General features: G+C 42.9%; 1 protein-coding gene across 1 annotated transcript in view; it reads right to left on the reverse strand.

Annotated features, from left to right (window-relative positions):
- The window catches only part of ZMAT4 (zinc finger matrin-type 4), a 402,791-nt gene that overhangs the window by 82,929 nt on the left and 301,400 nt on the right, over positions 1-18,462 (reverse strand). The window contains exon 6 of the mRNA XM_069754024.1: positions 11,889-11,985. Within this exon, the coding sequence (XP_069610125.1) occupies positions 11,889-11,985 (97 nt within the window). The remainder of the gene's footprint in view (positions 1-11,888; positions 11,986-18,462) is intronic.

Genomic DNA, 18,462 nt, shown 5'->3' on the forward strand with positions numbered 1-18,462 from the left:
ACACTCTACAGGAGAGAGAGGACCCCACTGACCATAAGAGCTTACACTCTACAGGAGAGAGAGGACCCCACTGACCATAAGAGCGTACACTCTACAGGAGAGAGAAGACCCTACTGACCATAAGATCTTACACTCTACAGGAGAGAGAGGACCCCACTGACCATAAGAGCTTACACTCTACAGGAGAGAGAGGACCCCACTGACCATAAGAGCTTACACTCTACAGGAGAGAGAGGACCCCACTGACCATAAGAGCTTACACTCTACAGGAGAGAGAGGACCCTACTGACCATAAGAGCGTACACTCTACAGGAGACAGGACCCCACTGATCATAAGAACTTACACTCTACAGGATAGAGAAGACCCCACTGACCATAAGAGCTTACACTCTACAGGAGAGAGAGGACCTCACTGACCATAAGAGCTTACACTCTACCGAAGAGAGAGGACCTCACTGACCATAAGAGCTTACACTCTACAGGAGAGAGAGGACCCCACTGACCATAAGAGCTTACACTCTACAGGGGAGAGAGGACCCCGCTGACCATAAGAGCTTACACTCTACAGGAGAGAGAGGACCCCACTGACCATAAGAGCTTACACTCTACAGGGGAGAGAGGACCCCACTGACCATAAGAGCTTACACTCTACAGGGGAGAGAGGACCCCGCTGACCATAAGAACTTACACTCTACAGGAGACAGGACCCCACTGATCATAAGAACTTACACTCTAGAGGAGAGAGGACCCCACTGATCATAAGAACTTACACTCTACAGGAGAGAGAGGACCCCACTGACCATAAGAGCTTACACTCTACAGGAGAGAGAGGACCTCACTGACCATAAGAGCTTACACTCTACAGGAGAGAGAGGACCCCACTGACCATAAGAGCTTACACTCTACAGGAGAGAGAGGACCCCACTGATCATAAGAACTTACACTCTACAGGAGAGAGAGGACCCCACTGACCATAAGAGCTTACACTCTACAGGACAGAGAGAGGATCCCACTGACCATAAGAGCTTACACTCTACAGGAGAGAGAGGACCCCACTGACCATAAGAACTTACACTCTACAGGAGAGAGAGGACCCCACTGACCATAAGAGCTTACACTCTACAGGAGAGAGAGGACCCCACTGACCATAAGAGCTTACACTCTACAGGAGAGAGAGGACCCCACTGATCATAAGAACTTACACTCTACAGGAGAGAGAGGACCCCACTGACCATAAGAGCTTACACTCTACAGGACAGAGAGAGGATCCCACTGACCATAAGAGCTTACACTCTACAGGAGAGAGAGGACCCCACTGACCATAAGAACTTACACTCTACAGGAGAGAGAGGACCCCACTGATCATAAGAACTTACACTCTACAGGAGAGAGAGGACCCCACTGATCATAAGAACTTACACTCTACAGGAGAGAGAGGACCCCACTGACCATAAGAGCTTACACTCTACAGGAGAGAGAGAACCCCACTGACCATAAGAACTTACACTCTACAGGAGAGAGAGGACCCCACTGACCATAAGAACTTACACTCTACAGGAGAGAGAGGACCCCACTGACCATAAGAGCTTACACTCTACAGGAGAGAGAGAACCCCACTGACCATAAGAACTTACACTCTACAGGAGAGAGAGGACCCCACTGACCATAAGAACTTACACTCTACAGGAGAGAGAGGATCCCGCTGACCATAAGAGCTTACACTCTACAGGAGAGAGAGGACCCCACTGACCATAAGAACTTACACTCTACAGGAGAGAGAGGACCCCGCTGACCATAAGAGCTTACACTCTACAGGAGAGAGAGGACCCCACTGACCATAAGAACTTACATTCTACAGGAGAGAGAGGACCCCGCTGACCATAAGAGCTTACACTCTACAGGAGAGAGAGGACCCCACTGACCATAAGGGCTTACACTCTACAGGAGAGAGAGGACCCCACTGACCATAAGAGCTTACACTCTACAGGACAGAGAGAGAGGACCCCACTGACCATTAGAGCTTACACTCTACAGGAGAGAGAGGACCCCGCTGACCATAAGAGCTTACACCCTACAGGAGAGAGAGGACCCCGCTGACCATAAGAGCTTACACTCTACAGGAGAGAGAGGACCCCGCTGACCATAAGGGCTTACACTCTACAGGAGAGAGAGGACCCCACTGACCATAAGAGCTTACACTCTACAGGAGAGAGAGAGAGGACCCCACTGACCATAAGAACTTACACTCTACAGGAGAGAGAGGACCCCACTGACCATAAGAGCTTACACTCTACAGGAGAGAGAGAGAGGACCCCACTGACCATAAGAGCTTACACTCTACAGGAGAGAGAGAGAGGACCCCACTGACCATAAGAACTTACACTCTACAGGAGAGAGAGGACCCCGCTGACCATAAGATCTTACACTCTACAGGAGAGAGAGGACCCCACTGACCATAAGAGCTTACACTCTACAGGAGAGAGAGAGAGGACCCCGCTGACCATAAGAGCTTACACTCTACAGGAGAGAGAGGACCCCACTGACCATAAGAGCTTACACTCTACAGGAGAGAGAGAGAGGACCCCACTGACCATAAGAACTTACACTCTACAGGAGAGAGAGGACCCCGCTGACCATAAGAGCTTACACTCTACAGGAGAGAGAGGACCCCACTGACCATAAGAGCTTACACTCTACAGGAGAGAGAGAGAGGACCCCGCTGACCATAAGAGCTTACACTCTACAGGAGAGAGAGGACCCCACTGACCATAAGAGCTTACACTCTACAGGAGAGAGAGGACCCCACTGACCATAAGAGCTTACACTCTACAGGAGAGAGAGATTTACCCAGTGACTCCAGAGATGTAATACGATGGTCATATATAGTCATTGGATGAAGGTTTTATTTAGACATTACAGTATTATGAAGGAAATATCCTGCAATGCTACAATATGCCTGTAAGGGAGTATTTTCTGAGTCCTGTATATTATGGCAACGGTATATTATCTATTTATGGCAGAATTATCTTGGCACCATATAGCATAATTCTATAGGTGGTATCCACAGTAATATATGGATGTTTCTGGAGTTTGAACTTTAATCTTATACTTTCCTTACAGACTTCTTATGATAGTTAAGCATTGTAGCCCTTGGACTGAATGAAGCTGAGCTGCAATACCACACGCAACCTGTGGACAGGTGTGGCGCTGTTTATGAAACAAAGCATCCTTGCTTTTCTGGATGTTGCATAGTGGCTCTTGAGCAATGGAAGGTGGTCTTGCTCCATTAAGGGGGTGCTCCCAGCTGGGACATTGCATGTGGCACATTAACATGATATCTGTGATTGATATCGGAACAGAGTTTGTTACGTATTCTGAATATTTCAGAACTCTCATAGAAATTAATGGAGGCCATGACTCCAATCCTGAAAATGCTAAAGGGATTTATGCCGTACCCCAACGTGTCAGTAATCCATATGTGTCAGATCGGACAATCTATGAGGGTTATGAATTACGGTCATAGGTTACATCAATTTATGGGACTTTTACATATTTGTCACATTGTGGCACGTGGCACAACTCGACAGACACCTTACATACACTTCAGAGGATGAAGTCGGCCACGGCCGGTGAACACCTCGCTGTATAAATATTTGTCCTTGCTTTTCCAGGATTATCTGCAGCTTGCACAAGACAGATCGGAGATGACACAACATGAGGTTCCCCGTGTTCCTCTCTTAAATAATCTCTTGCCGGCATCCATCACAAAGGCGCCTGCCCCTGGTTATGTCCCTGATATTGACAAAGCTATCAATCACTGCAATTTAAATATCACGTTCCTGGCAGTGTTTTACTCCAGACCCAGGAGGTAAAGCACCTGCCAGGAGACGAGTCATAGCCAACATGACAAATGGCGCCCTCCTAGCCGAATATATTATCTATGCAGACATGCACCAGGCAATGCCGCACAGGAAGGACCTACGTGAATATCAGTGCCCAGGGGAGAGGGGGAAGAGGGCATTTCCTCAAAAATATATACAATTGTAGTAAGAGAATGCACCTAGTGGTCCCACTAAGGGTGCTATGCCCCCTTATTGTATTCTGACTTCATACCGGGGGCACAATAGAAGCCGGCACTAAAAGGTTGCCCGTTGGCCGGCTGTAATTTATTGAGTGTGACCTTCCACTCCTCACTCCAAGGTCATCTTCACCTCTGGGCACCTCACACACGATCCCGGTACTGGCTGTCATCAGGCATGACCCTACTGTATGTCTAATGGCAACCAAAATAGACAAGTACCTTGCGAGAGTTAATGTAGTGAAGGGGTCTAAGGGGCTTCACCGGGATATGCCACCGATGTCTCACCCCCATCAATTACTAGAATAAAGCATCATACAACATTTTTCCACAAATTTGACTTTCTTCGAGAAAACCAGATGGTCAACTATTGACCATAAAGACCTAATCATGAAGCGTTTGAAGAAAGCAGAGCTGATAGAGTGGCACTTTGATCACTAGTATGGTGTCATCAAAATGACACCAATGCTTGTCCTGAAATGACCCCTTAAGAGGTTCTCTAATCACAAACCACTGATCAACGTCTTTCACCGGAAGAGAATTTTTCATACACACACAAGAGGCACTTCCCATTTTCTCCTAGACGGTGACATGGCCATTGGTTCTTTGATGGACATTCTCTACTCACCCTCCAGTGAGTAGGGTGACCATATTGCTGGCTTCTCGCTTTGGCCACTGAACCAGGCATTTTTTAAACTGTGCTACAAATGTTGACCTGGCTTTTGTCAGGGAATTCTCTCTGTGCCACTGATATCAAAAATATACAATAAAATACAGCCTGATGCGTCCTGGCGTCATGTTGCGGGGTCATTTAAACCTGTATCAGGTGTTGGGATGATGCTTGAGTATTTGAGTATTTAAGTAGATGGCATTCCTGATGGATCTCCAATACTACCCCGCTTCTCAGCTCTGCTACATGTGTCACTACTGATATTCTGCTGCTCAGCTCTGCTACATCCAAGTCTCACTACTCCTAGTCCACTTCTCAGCTCTGCTACAACCATGTGTCACTATATCAGTATCACTTTTCAGCTCTACTATAACCAAGTTCCCACTACTCTAGCACTGCTGCTCAGCTCTGCTATATCCCAGTCTCCATTGTGCTGCTCAGATCCGCTACAGTGCCTTGCGAAAGTATTCAGCCCCTGGAACTTTTCCACCTTTTCCCACATATCAGGCTTCAAACATAAAGATACCAAATGTAAATTTTTGGTGAAGAATCAACAACAAGTGGAACACAATTGTGAAGTTGAATGAAATTTATCGGTTATTTTAAATGTTTGTGGAAATTCAAAAACTGAAAAGTGGGGGTCGTGCAATATTATACGGCCCCTTCACTTTCAGTGCTGCAGACTCCCTCCAGAAGTTCATTGTGGATCTCTGAATGATCCAATGTTGTCCTAAATGCCTAATGATGATAAATATAATCCACCTCTGTGTAATCAAGTCTCCGTATAAATGCACCTGCTCTGTGATAGTCTCAGGGTTCTGTGTGAAGCACAGAGAGCATCATGAAGACCAAGGAACACAACAGGCAGGTCCGTGATACTGTTGTGGAGAAGTTTAAAGCCGGATTTGGATACAAAATGATTTCCAAAACTTTAAACATCCCAAGGAGCACTGTGCAAGCGATCATATTGAAATGTAAGGAGTATCATACCACTGCAAATCTACCAAGACCCGGCCTTCCCTGTAAACTTTCATCTCAAACAAGGAGAAGACTGATCAGAGATGCAGCCAAGAGGTCCATGATCACTCTGGATGAACTGCAGAGATCTACAGCTGAGGTGGGACAGTCTGTCCATAGGACAACAATCAGTCGTACCCTGCACAAATCTGGCCTCTATGGAAGAGTGGCAAGAAGAAAGCCATTTCTCAAAGATATCCATAAAAAGTGTTGTTTAAAGTTTGCAACAAGCCACCTGGGAGACACACCAAACATGTGGAAGAAGCTACTCTGGTCAGATGAAACCAAAATCCAACTTTTTGGCAACAATGCCAAATGATATGTTTGGCGTAAAGGCAACACAGCTCATTATCCTGAACACACCATCCCCACTGTCAAACATGGTGGTGGTAGCATCATGGTTTGGGCCTGCTTGTCTTCAGCAGGGACAGGGAAGATGGTTAAAATTGATGGGAAGATGGATGGAGCCAAATACAGGACCATTCTTGAAGAAAACCAACAAAGTATTAAGTTAAAGGGGCCGACTAATATTGCACGCCCCACTTTTCAGTTTTTGAATTTCCACAAAAATTTTAAATAACCAATACATTTTGTTCAACTTCGCAATTGTGTTCCACTTGTTGTTGATTCGTCACCAAAAATTTACATTTGGTATCTTTATGTTTGAAGCATGATATGTGGGAAAAGGTTGAAAAGTTCCAGGGGGCCGAATACTTTCGCAAGGCACTGTATATCCCAGTCTCCACTACTTCAGTTTCATTTCTCGGGTTCTAGCATGGCACTCCAGCTTCACTTCACCAGCTCAGCTACACCTCCAGTAACACTGCATTGCAGACTCATCCGGGCCACTGTACCAGCATCACCCTTCCGTGCTGCTTAAGACCTTCTCATCTGGACCAGAGGCTTCATGGATCCATTTCACCATCCTGATAGAAGCCCAATGGAGGTCATTATAAGTCAGACACTATTGCGATTGGTTGCTCAAAGGAACAAAGATGGTATTGTAAATGCCTTTAGATGGGAACAAAGCCTAAGAATGTGCTCGGTCTCCTAGATCTCTTTAAGGGTTCCAGTGTTTTTGATGGCAAGAATATCGCTACAGATGCAACTGTTCTGGGTGTCGAAAATGCCCTTGAAAATATTGGATCCATTGCTGTATTATGTCTGCCCAGTCACACTGATTGTCTAGTAACGTCTGCTTAAAGGGAGACATTTCTGGATAATTTCTTCATCTCTGACCTACTGGACTACCGTAATACGAGAGGAGATTGAAGGGAATGTTCAGAGAAGAGGGTTGCAGCGATATTATAATTTATGGTGGTGGGTTAGACCATGAATCCTGTGAATATATTGGCCTAGATTTGCAGAAGTGTTAACTTTACTGTGAAATGAAAATGAAGAAGTGCGAGGAAGGGCGCAGCGATTCACCAGAGAGACTTTCCTTTGTGCAAAATCTGGGACATTGGGTTTTTAATGCGGAAACCAACTGTGCGGAGGCCTATTAACACCGGAAAGTCAATGTGTGCAGCAAGGGTGTCAGATATAGGGAGACTGGGAACATAATTACTATATATCTGTTTTCTATACGTATTTCTCTTAAAGGGGTTGTAAATTTGCTTTCAGATTTGTCATTGCAAGTAGAGAAACAGAACTGCATGAAGGGCCGAGTGTTATCGAGGTGACCAAGCAACGCCCAAAAATGATAGTGTACTATACAGGCTAAAATATTAAACCCTGTCCCTAGGGAAGTACCATAGACAGTATCTCACAAAATGCCCCAAATGTTTGTATAAACTCATAATTGCCGACGCATTTTGGGTCCAGATTTCAAGAATCTGTTTTCAAGTTTGTAGTGAGTCCTATTAACTATGAATAGGGACCGTGCATGGACAATGGGTAATTACTTCTACAACTGTCCCCCCGGTGTACACTAGGGTTTATCTACGCCGTGCAGTAGAGCGCACCTACACAACTGCTTTAAGAGCGTGTTTACAACCAATGCAGCTGCTTCAATGTATCTAAAATATCAGGTGAAGCAACTTTGAAAACAATCAGTATGTCTCCATGGTAACAGACTACAAACAAACATTCCGTAGTCTGATTCTGGAGTCTTGTTATTTCACCTTTTCTCTTAGGTTACTAGCAAATGAGGGTAGGGAGTAAAAATGGCTGAATTAAACTAGAAACGATTTGATTACCACCTGCCACCACGGAGACACATACAGTGTTATGATCTGGTGGCCTAGGAGCAGCAGCATGTGATGTACTCTGGAGAAGGTGGTACCTGTACTGACCGCGGACCCTGAACTTAACACCGCAACTAGATGCAGCCGTGGGGTGTACCTAACTCTCCCTAGACACCTCGACACAGCCTAAGGACTAACTTCCCCTGAAGATAGAAACGGAAAACTATCTTGCCTCAGAGAAAATCCCCAAAGGATAGACAGCCTCCCACAAATATTGACTGTGAGAGGAGAGGGAAATGACAAACGCAGACTGAAATCAGGATTAGCAAAGGAGGCCTTACTAGCTAAAAAGAAATAATAGGACAGAGTACTATGCGGTCAGTATTAAAACACTACAAAATATCCACCACAGAAAATACAAAACACCACATCTGACTAAAGACATGGAGTGTATATCTGCATCTCCAGAGATACCGCTTGGCTGCAAAAATTCCTAACACAGACAAAGCTGGACAAGACAAAACATGAAAATGCACTGAACTATAAGGCCCACAGCATGTGGACAGCAAAAACAAAGCCAGGACTTGTCTTTGTTCAAGAGCACAGCAAACAGGAGAGACCAGAAAGGGATGTGAATCCTCCAAAAACAATGGACAACTGGCACTGACTAAAGGATCAAGCAAGACTAAATAGCTGAGTCCAAATTGCAAAAAGTGAACACACCTGATAAATGCTGCGATCCAAGACAGCAGCACTACCACTCATAACCACCGGAGGGAGCCCAAGAGCAGAATTCACAACAATACAGTAAGCTGTAACCACAAAACGGTAGATTCTTAATTAAGACTTTTTACAGATTTACCCTTAAAGGGAATCTCCCTCAACCCTCCTAAGTCTTCTATATGAGCATGTAGATCATGAAAGAAGACTGTCAGTTATTACATGTCTCACACTGAAAAACGATCCCTTTCATTTAAAAAAAATCACTGGAGGCAGATTCTCAGGAAGATCTATGTCCGGCCCACAGCTCATTTTGCATATTAGGAAAAATGTGGATTTCTCTGGAATATGACATCGGATCACAGATATCAAGGTATCATTTTATTCAGCTTCCTATGACCTACGTGCTCATATCAACTACTTAGAAGGGTTGATCCTACTCACAGATTCCCTTGAACATCACGCCGTGGCCAATCACAAGGCCTCCAGTGAAAAGTTAAGTTCTATCAAATCCTATAGACTAACAGGGATCCCATCAGTCAGATCCCCACTGATCAGACTTCTTTCCTACTGATAAGTCATCATTGTATTAATAACGTCTAGGGTAAGGAGTCTTAGGATGATTTCTCACATCCACAAATATCGTGAACCTGTTCAAATGTAATTTCCGGAGTTTACGGCTTCTTTTTGAGAAAGTAGATTAGTATTTAGGATGACATCAAGTTATAATAAATTCCATTATTGTTTTTTTAATGGTTAAATAAAACTCTATACGGTGAGCAATGTCAGGCTTTGTGATAAACGCCTTATATGTGGATTATGAGTTTTTCTTAGACTTTGCTAGGTCTTGTAGATCTTTATGGATCACTTTAATTTTATGCTTAGGCTGAGGGATCTCGCTCATTACGACGGGAGAAATGATAATCGATGAACAAGGTCATTACAAAATATGGATTCTTTTTTCTTATGTTCTACGCGGTATAAGCAAATTGTGAATAGTCAACAAAGGCATCATGTCCTAATAACGAGTAATGAGGATGTACTTCTGTTTAGGACCAAAATCTCCAAGGTAAAAATCTCAACTGGGCAACATAGACCTATGCAGAGGCATTTATATACTACTTTCCCTCACCAAATAAATTACCATTAACAAAAGGTGATGTCACAGCTCACCTCCTCCTACTCCTGTACAATGACTGATAACACCTCTATATACAGTAGATAACACAGGATCCACCATTCACATTAGGTGATGTCACAGCTCACCTCCTCCTCCTGTACAATGACTGATAACACCTCTATATACAGTAGATAACACAGGATCCACCATTCACAATAGGTGATGTCACAGCTCACCTCCTCCTCCTGTACAATGACTGATAACACCTCTATATACAGTAGATAACACAGGATCCACCATTCACAATAGATGATGTCACAGCCCACCTCCTCCTGTACAATGACTGATAACACCTCTATATACAGTAGATAACACAGGATCCACCATTCACAATAGGTGATGTCACAGCTCACCTCCTCCTCCTGTACAATGACTGATAACACCTCTATATACAGTAGATAACACAGGATCCACCATTCACAATAGATGATGTCACAGCCCACCTCCTCCTGTACAATGACTGATAACACCTCTATATACAGTAGATAACACAGGATCCACCATTCACAATAGGTGATGTCACAGCTCACCTCCTCCTCCTATACAATGACTGATAACACCTCTATATACAGTAGATAACACAGGATCCACCATTCACAATAGATGATGTCACAGCCCACCTCCTCCTGTACAATGACTGATAACACCTCTATATACAGTAGATAACACAGGATCCGCCATTCACAATAGTAGGTGATGTCACAGCTCACCTCCTCCTCCTGTACAATGACCGATAACACCTCTATATACAGTAGATAACACAGGATCCACCATTCACAATAGATGATGTCACAGCCCACCTCCTCCTGTACAATGACTGATAACACCTCTATATACAGTAGATAACACAGGATCCACCATTCACAATAGGTGATGTCACAGCTCACCTCCTCCTCCTGTACAATGACTGATAACACCTCTATATACAGTAGATAACACAGGATCCACCATTCACAATAGATGATGTCACAGCCCACCTCCTCCTGTACAATGACTGATAACACCTCTATATACAGTAGATAACACAGGATCCACCATTCACAATAGGTGATGTCACAGCTCACCTCCTCCTCTTGTACAATGACTGATAACACCTCTATATACAGCAGATAACACAGGATCCACCATTCACAATAGGTGATGTCACAGCTCACCTCCTCCTCCTGTACAATGACTGATAACACCTCTATATACAGTAGATAACACAGGATCCACCATTCACAATAGGTGATGTCACAGCTCACCTCCTCCTCCTGTACAATGACTGATAACACCTCTATATACAGTAGATAACACAGGATCCACCATTCACAATAGGTGATGTCACAGCTCACCTCCTCCTCCTGTACAATGACTGATAACACCTCTATATACAGTAGATAACACAGGATCCACCATTCACAATAGATGATGTCACAGCCCACCTCCTCCTGTACAATGACTGATAACACCTCTATATACAGTAGATAACACAGGATCCACCATTCACAATAGGTGATGTCACAGCTCACCTCCTCCTCTTGTACAATGACTGATAACACCTCTATATACAGCAGATAACACAGGATCCACCATTCACAATAGGTGATGTCACAGCTCACCTCCTCCTCCTGTACAATGACTGATAACACCTCTATATACAGTAGATAACACAGGATCCACCATTCACAATAGGTGATGTCACAGCTCACCTCCTCCTCCTGTACAATGACTGATAACACCTCTATATACAGTAGATAACACAGGATCCACCATTCACAATAGGTGATGTCACAGCCCACCTCCTCCTGTACAATGACTGATAACACCTCTATATACAGTAGATAACACAGGATCCACCATTAACAATAGGTGATGTCACAACCCACCTCCTCCTGTACAATGACTGATAACACCTTTATATACAATAGATAACACAGGATCCACCATTCACATTAGGTGAGCTTAGAAGGAATCAGCCAGTCCGTTTTCTTGACTGTCCCCTGCAGATTATTAGCTGGATAGGACAGATATACACAGTATGGGGCTGTTACTTACTTGTTCTGGTGCCGCGCACCCTTCAGGTGTGCATGATACTGCTCCACTGAATTTAGCACCATGTTGCAGGTGTTACAGGAGTAGCTGCTCCGTAATGCTGGAAAAACACAAAAAAATGGAAAGATTGAGAACAGAGACCCTGAAACAGGAAGGTGTAAACTGACGTAAACCTAAACCTAGGAGATGGGTCATCTACTGTCGTATTATTTTACATGGTTTCCAACAGTCACAATAATCAGAAACAATCCCAAGTCCGAAAAGGGACCAAAAGTCGAAGTTGTCTAGTTTTGGGCCGTCCCAAACATCCTTATGTCATAAAGAAGGTATTGGCAAGAGTTTCTAAATATTACTAATAGTGATAAAGTTGGATATTAGGCAATAAAAATAATAAAATTCAATATTCACGTCGTATTCTATATTTGTTCCCCATGAGATCAATACTTAAAGGAAACCTGTGCCATACACACAGCCCTTTCTAATAGTGATATGTTGTAGAGCAGGAGGAGCTGAGAAGATTAATATATAAGGTTTGTGGGGAAAGATTCACTGTAACCTGTAATAATTCATGCAAATTTCAGCACTTTCCCGGCTATGGAGTCCAGTGGGCGGTCCTACTCAATGTCAATCATGGAATCATACCGCCCACTGGACTCCTGAGCATAAAACGAATGGGTCAACAAATGTCTAATTAGACTAGTCAAGTTATATATCAATTTGCTCAGCTCTTCCTCCTCTGTATCATAATGTCTGCAGATCTGACGCTACCATCAATATAATCATTTTTTGATATGGAAACCTAGTGAAAGGAATAGTAGATTTCTGATTTTTTTTTTTTTTTTTTAAGGATTCCAAAATGGGTTTTCCAATCGGATAGGTCACCACCAGTGTTTGATCTTGAGGCATGGACCCTGAAGACCCCTGAGGATCATCAGTGATGTCTAAGGACCCTCAGGACATCAGTGTTTACGTCTAGAAACCGCCCCTTTAAGAGCAACCTAACAATAATATTATACATGAGATGTAAATTTTTAAAAGGCTGAAACTTATCAACATTTATGCTGTTTTTTTTCCTCATTTTTGAGATTTGTTCCCTGTTTAACAGGGATTTGCTCTTAACATTATCATTTATATTGCATTCGCTCGTATTTGCAGGTTATAAATATGTAAATTACAAATCCCAGTGCAGACGGCGTCCGTGCATTAAATGTGCAGATAATTGTAGGACATGCCCGGGCACCTTAATCCACAATTCTCTGCAGAGTTATTATTGGACTTGTGATGTAATGTGTGCAAATAAAACAAATACAGTCAGTGCGCCATCAAAAATAAAGATCGACATAAAGAGGATGCCGTCCCTGCGGACTTTCCTGTTTCAGTAAATGCCTTTTTAATTCCCCATGAAATAATCGTTCGGCATCTTTTCTTAGAAGCTTGTGCTATGCTACTCCTCTGTTATTCCTCCTGGAAATGTATGACTAAATGGACAACTGAGTGTTACTATTCTGTGATGTCAAAGAGGCGTGTCCCTAAGCAGTCATCTGATTGGACAATAACAGGCAGAATAGACACGCCCCCAACCTATATCACCCTGTTATCATTATATTTATATTACATAAGAAAAGATGCTCCGTAATGATTATATTTTGGGGAATTATTAAAATCGACGTCAGTGAAGGAGGAATTCTTTTTAATTAATATATTGGTTATAAATGTATTTGTTGTTTTTGGACAAAGTGTTATCTTTTACTATACAGGGTTAGCAGAGCTGAACATGACAACACAAGGACTAGCGGCTGCTGTAAGCACCCGTTTTCATTTTTGCATCCAGTGCTATGGCAAAAAAAACACAGATAAACATAGCTCTGCTGCACTCATAGACACAGTTCTGTTGCATAAACATAGCTCTGCTGCATTGACAAACACAGCTCTGCTGCATTGACAAACACAGCTCTGCTGCAATGACAAACACAGCTCTGCTGCATCAACAAACATAGCTCTGTTGCACTCATAAACACAGTTCTGTTGCATAAACATAGCTCTGCTGTATTTTCAAACAGCTCTGCTAGACCGAAAAACACAGCTCTGCTGCATTGACAAACACAGCTCTGCTGCATTGACAAACACAGCTCTCCTACATTGACAAACAGCTCTGCTGCAATGACAAACACAGCTCTACTGCATTGACAAACACAACTCTGCTGTAATGACAAACACAGCTCTGCTGCATCATCAAACATAGCTCTGTTGCACTCATAAACACAGTTCTGTTGCATAAACATAGCTCTGCTGTATTTTCAAACAGCTCTGCTGCACCGAAAAACACAGCTCTGCTGCATTGACAAACACAGCTCTGCTGCAATGACAAACACAGCTCTGCTGCAATGAGAAACACAGCTTTGCTACAATTACAAACGCAGCTATTCTGCACTTACAAACACAGCTCTGCTGCATTGACAAGCAGAACTGCTGCACTGACAAACACAACTTTGCTGCTCTGATAAACACAGCTCAGCTGCTCTGATAAACACAGCTCTGCTTCACTGATATACACAGCTCCACTGCATGGAGAAACACAGCTCTATACTGAATAATGTTACCGAAGATGATGGTTGGCGGTATATAAATGGCTTTTGGCCTGGCACCCATTCATCTACAGGATGTGGTGTTTGCAGCTTTCAGGTAAATGGGATTAAGATGTAATACCAGTCACGACTCACGACCCATATGTAAGAATGGCGCTGTATTGGGGCATAGAAAACTACTTTAAATTACTGCTCTTACAAGTAACTAATAGAGAAAACCATAATTGTATCACCAGCTTCTCAAGATCTTCTGCTATTTAGACAAACTGGCAAAACAGCCAATCAGGACACTTGGAAAGCTTAGGTCCAACCCATGCAGAAGCTTAAATACCAGCCAGGGCTCGCACCAGGTGAGCTTCAGTTATATCGGCCACATTGAGCCCTCATTATAGCCCATCCTCGGCTGTCACGACAAATTTATTACTGAAACGAGTAGTCCGTCTGAACAGGTCCCTGTGCAACAATAAAAATGATACCTGTGTTGTAGTAATGAGATGAGCCAGCGCTGAGGAACCAAGCTGTGATGCCACATGCAAATTAAACAGGAAGTGCATTGGGGGCGTGTTGTCATACTCACTTGACACACCCTCAGTGCCCTTCCTACCTAATTTGCATATAGCTTCAATCCTTGATTTCTCAGTGCTGGCACATCGGATTACTACAAGACAGGTATCATTTTTATTATTATTCTACGATCTACACATCCATACCACTAGTTATGATAGTTTAAATGACCTAACAAATTCCTTTTTATACGCCTGGAACATTTTTGCTATTTAATGAAGCCTTTGCTTTATCCTTTATTATTTTTTTCCCCAAAGGGGATATAAATTCCTAAACAAATAAATAAAATACGGGAGCCAACATGCACCTGTGTGAGCGACCCCTTGTGGTGGTTTATGGTAAGCACATGCAGAACGGCTGGGTTATTATCTGGCATGCTGCCATTATTACAACACCCATGTCATGGCAGAATACAATCCTCTGGATATAATAAAGGCGCACCTAGTGAACACGACAGTGTCATCTACACTATAGGCAGAGACAGAATAAATAAATGGCAGCCATCAGACTATGGTCCAAGAGTGATTGCACGCTGCAGGTCTCCTCCCTCCATTTCTCTGAGCTGTCATCTTGTCTTCCAATAATAAGTGACGTGCCGCCATCGCTCACGTTGTGCCGCTGTATAAATCACGGAACGCGTCAAGGACATTACTTTTCTTGTCACTCTCTGGCTGCCTCGTGCAAGGAAAGAGTTGTTGAAGCATCGGAGCGGCTGCCGATATTGAACACTAAGCGAGTCTATTGCGGGTGACAGCGACATCACGGGGAAGGGCGACATACTGGATCCGGATTTTTGGCCTCAAACAATTGAAACATTTGCTTAAATGAAAAAATTAAGCTAAAAACATATAGAGTACGTAAGCCGCCATACATAAACCCAAGAGATATGTAGTAGAGTTATGGGTCAAACAGCAGAAAAATGTAAAAAATCGACATACAGAAAATTGTGGTCCCATTTATATACAGTTGTGTGAAAAAGTGTTTGCCCCCTTCCTGATTTCCTATGCATGTGTGTCACACTTAAATGTTTCAGATCAGAAAACAAATATAAATATTAGACAAAGATGACACAAGTAAAGTTTATAAATGAAGGTCTTTATTATTGAAGGAAAAAGAAATCCAAACCTACAGGGTCCTGTGTGAAAAAGTGATTGCCCGATCTTTAAAACATAACTGTGGTTTATCACATCTTTGGAAAAGCTGAGTTCGAATTCCCTGTCTATACCCAGGACTGATTGCTGCCACGCCTGTTCTCAATCAAGAAATAACTTAAATAGAACCTGCCTGAAAAAGTGAAGTAGACCAAAAGATCCTCAAAAAACTAGACATCAGGCAGCGATCTAAAGAAATTCTGGAACAAATTTACAAAAAGTTAAAGGGGTTGTCCATCTTTAGTGGTAATTTTGTTTTTCTTAATTCTTAATAATTTTTGTAATTGTGTTTAATTAAAAATGTTGCACCATTTATCTTCTATAACATTTGCGATACACTTGCTACCTGCAGAATGGGTTAACGGAGAATCCGTCAGTGAGCTCATTCTGAAAGTCCAATGGAAGAACTTCTCACTCATGTATCTGTCTTTTTATGAGCTTCTCTCAGACCACATCGAAGTTGAATGTTCAATATAAGACCCTGTAAGTCTTAACGACGCACATTTTCTTACTGAAACCAAATTTCAATAATTATTTTTAGCCCAAAATACAGGCATTTAAGTTAATTAAAAAAAACAATATCACAGTAAATATCACTCCGTCATCACACCCTAAATAAATACAAACCAAAAACCAACCCCCCATACATATTTTAGAGTCTGATGTGTGACCTGTATACGTATAGACCCTCTAAAGAAATGGAGCCCCTCTCAACACTGACCCCAGACCATATCCCTCCAGTACAGACCCCTTACCATCTCAGATTAGACTACCCTTTATACAGATTCCAGACCAATCTCACCAACCATATAGACCCCAGAACGTTATATACACAGACCTCAGTGCAGGCTCCCCCATTTTAATAGACCCCAAACTAGAGCCCTGTTTATATAAACTCCAAAGCAGCCCCCACTGTTTATACAGATCCCATACCAGACTCCCTATTTATACAGACTAGAGTCCTCATTTATACAGACCCCAGACTAGATTTCCCAGTGTAATACTGATAGCACTGAACAGTGTAGCTGTGAATCCAGCTCTGGCTTCCTCAGAGTGAATGATGCGTTTGAGAAGCATAGTTAGGGAAAAAAAATAAAGCAGATTTATCTCATAATGTTTCTTATCGTCGCTTATACGTCTGATTTATATAAAGGTGATTTGAATAACAATGACCATTTAATCGTATTTATCCCAGAAAAATGATTATGCGATTTTTAAATTTGCCTCTGTAATTTGACATGTAATGAAGCCTGTGCCGTATATGAAGAGAAAGGCATATAGTAAAAGGACCTTTTGGGCGGCCCGTTTGGCTGTTCTTACATATTCCTCAGACTCCCCGCCGTCACGTCTTACGTCTGTATTATGTGAGGGTATAATAACATGAAAAACATTGTATTTTTCGCCTCTGAATGCGTCAGCTCGGAGCAGGAACGATCCTAATGAAGGTGGAGAGTGAGGAGATGGCGGCGGATCTGTCAGTGCAGTTGTAATTCAATTAACAAGCACCAAACGACATGCTCTGGTTAATAAATGTATTCGATATTCCCTAAAGCGCGGGATTGTTTGGAGCCGTTTGACCACACTAACGTAGATTAGAAATCGGAACGCCATCAGCAATTCCCACGTGCGAGATGGGGGTTTATGGCGCAGTGTCAGCGAGAGCGTTATAATACGTACAACACAATTATTTCGGTCTTCTTATCATGTATTCAAGGCATCAGGTCTTTCATTAACCCCTTACTGACACATCACTAGGTGCCTGAACAGAATGACGATTTGTAGAAAAAAGCCAGCAAATTGCCGTCAAAAAGGGACCAATTTTAAAGGAGTTTTCCAGTTTTGGAATAGCCTCTACTTTATTTAAAAGGAAAAAAACAAAAATATGCTGTACTCCACCCCTCACCGAGTGCTACGCTAATTCTCCACCGCTGATCCTGGTGTCTTGTTATTCATCACGCTGACAGCGCTGCAGCTAATCAGTGAGCTTAGTGGCTCTGTGCAGCTCGTGCTGTCAACTAGGGTAGAACCGCTGAACTCCCTGATTGGTTGCAGCATTGTTAGCGTGATGTCAGCACTGCAGACAATAACTAACACGGATAGAACACATATGAAAAAATCACACGTTTCAAAGGGGCCTTAGTCTCAATGATTGCAAAAAATCCCGAACACGGCCATATAATCTTTGTGAACAAACATTGGTAGTAGTATCAATAGTGACTTATAGTGATGCCCTTTATTACCAACTGTAGAATTGATAGCATGGGTATACTAATCCCA

This window comes from Ranitomeya imitator, chromosome 2 (genome assembly GCF_032444005.1).
Source record: "Ranitomeya imitator isolate aRanImi1 chromosome 2, aRanImi1.pri, whole genome shotgun sequence".
Classification (NCBI taxonomy): Eukaryota; Metazoa; Chordata; class Amphibia; order Anura; family Dendrobatidae; genus Ranitomeya; species Ranitomeya imitator.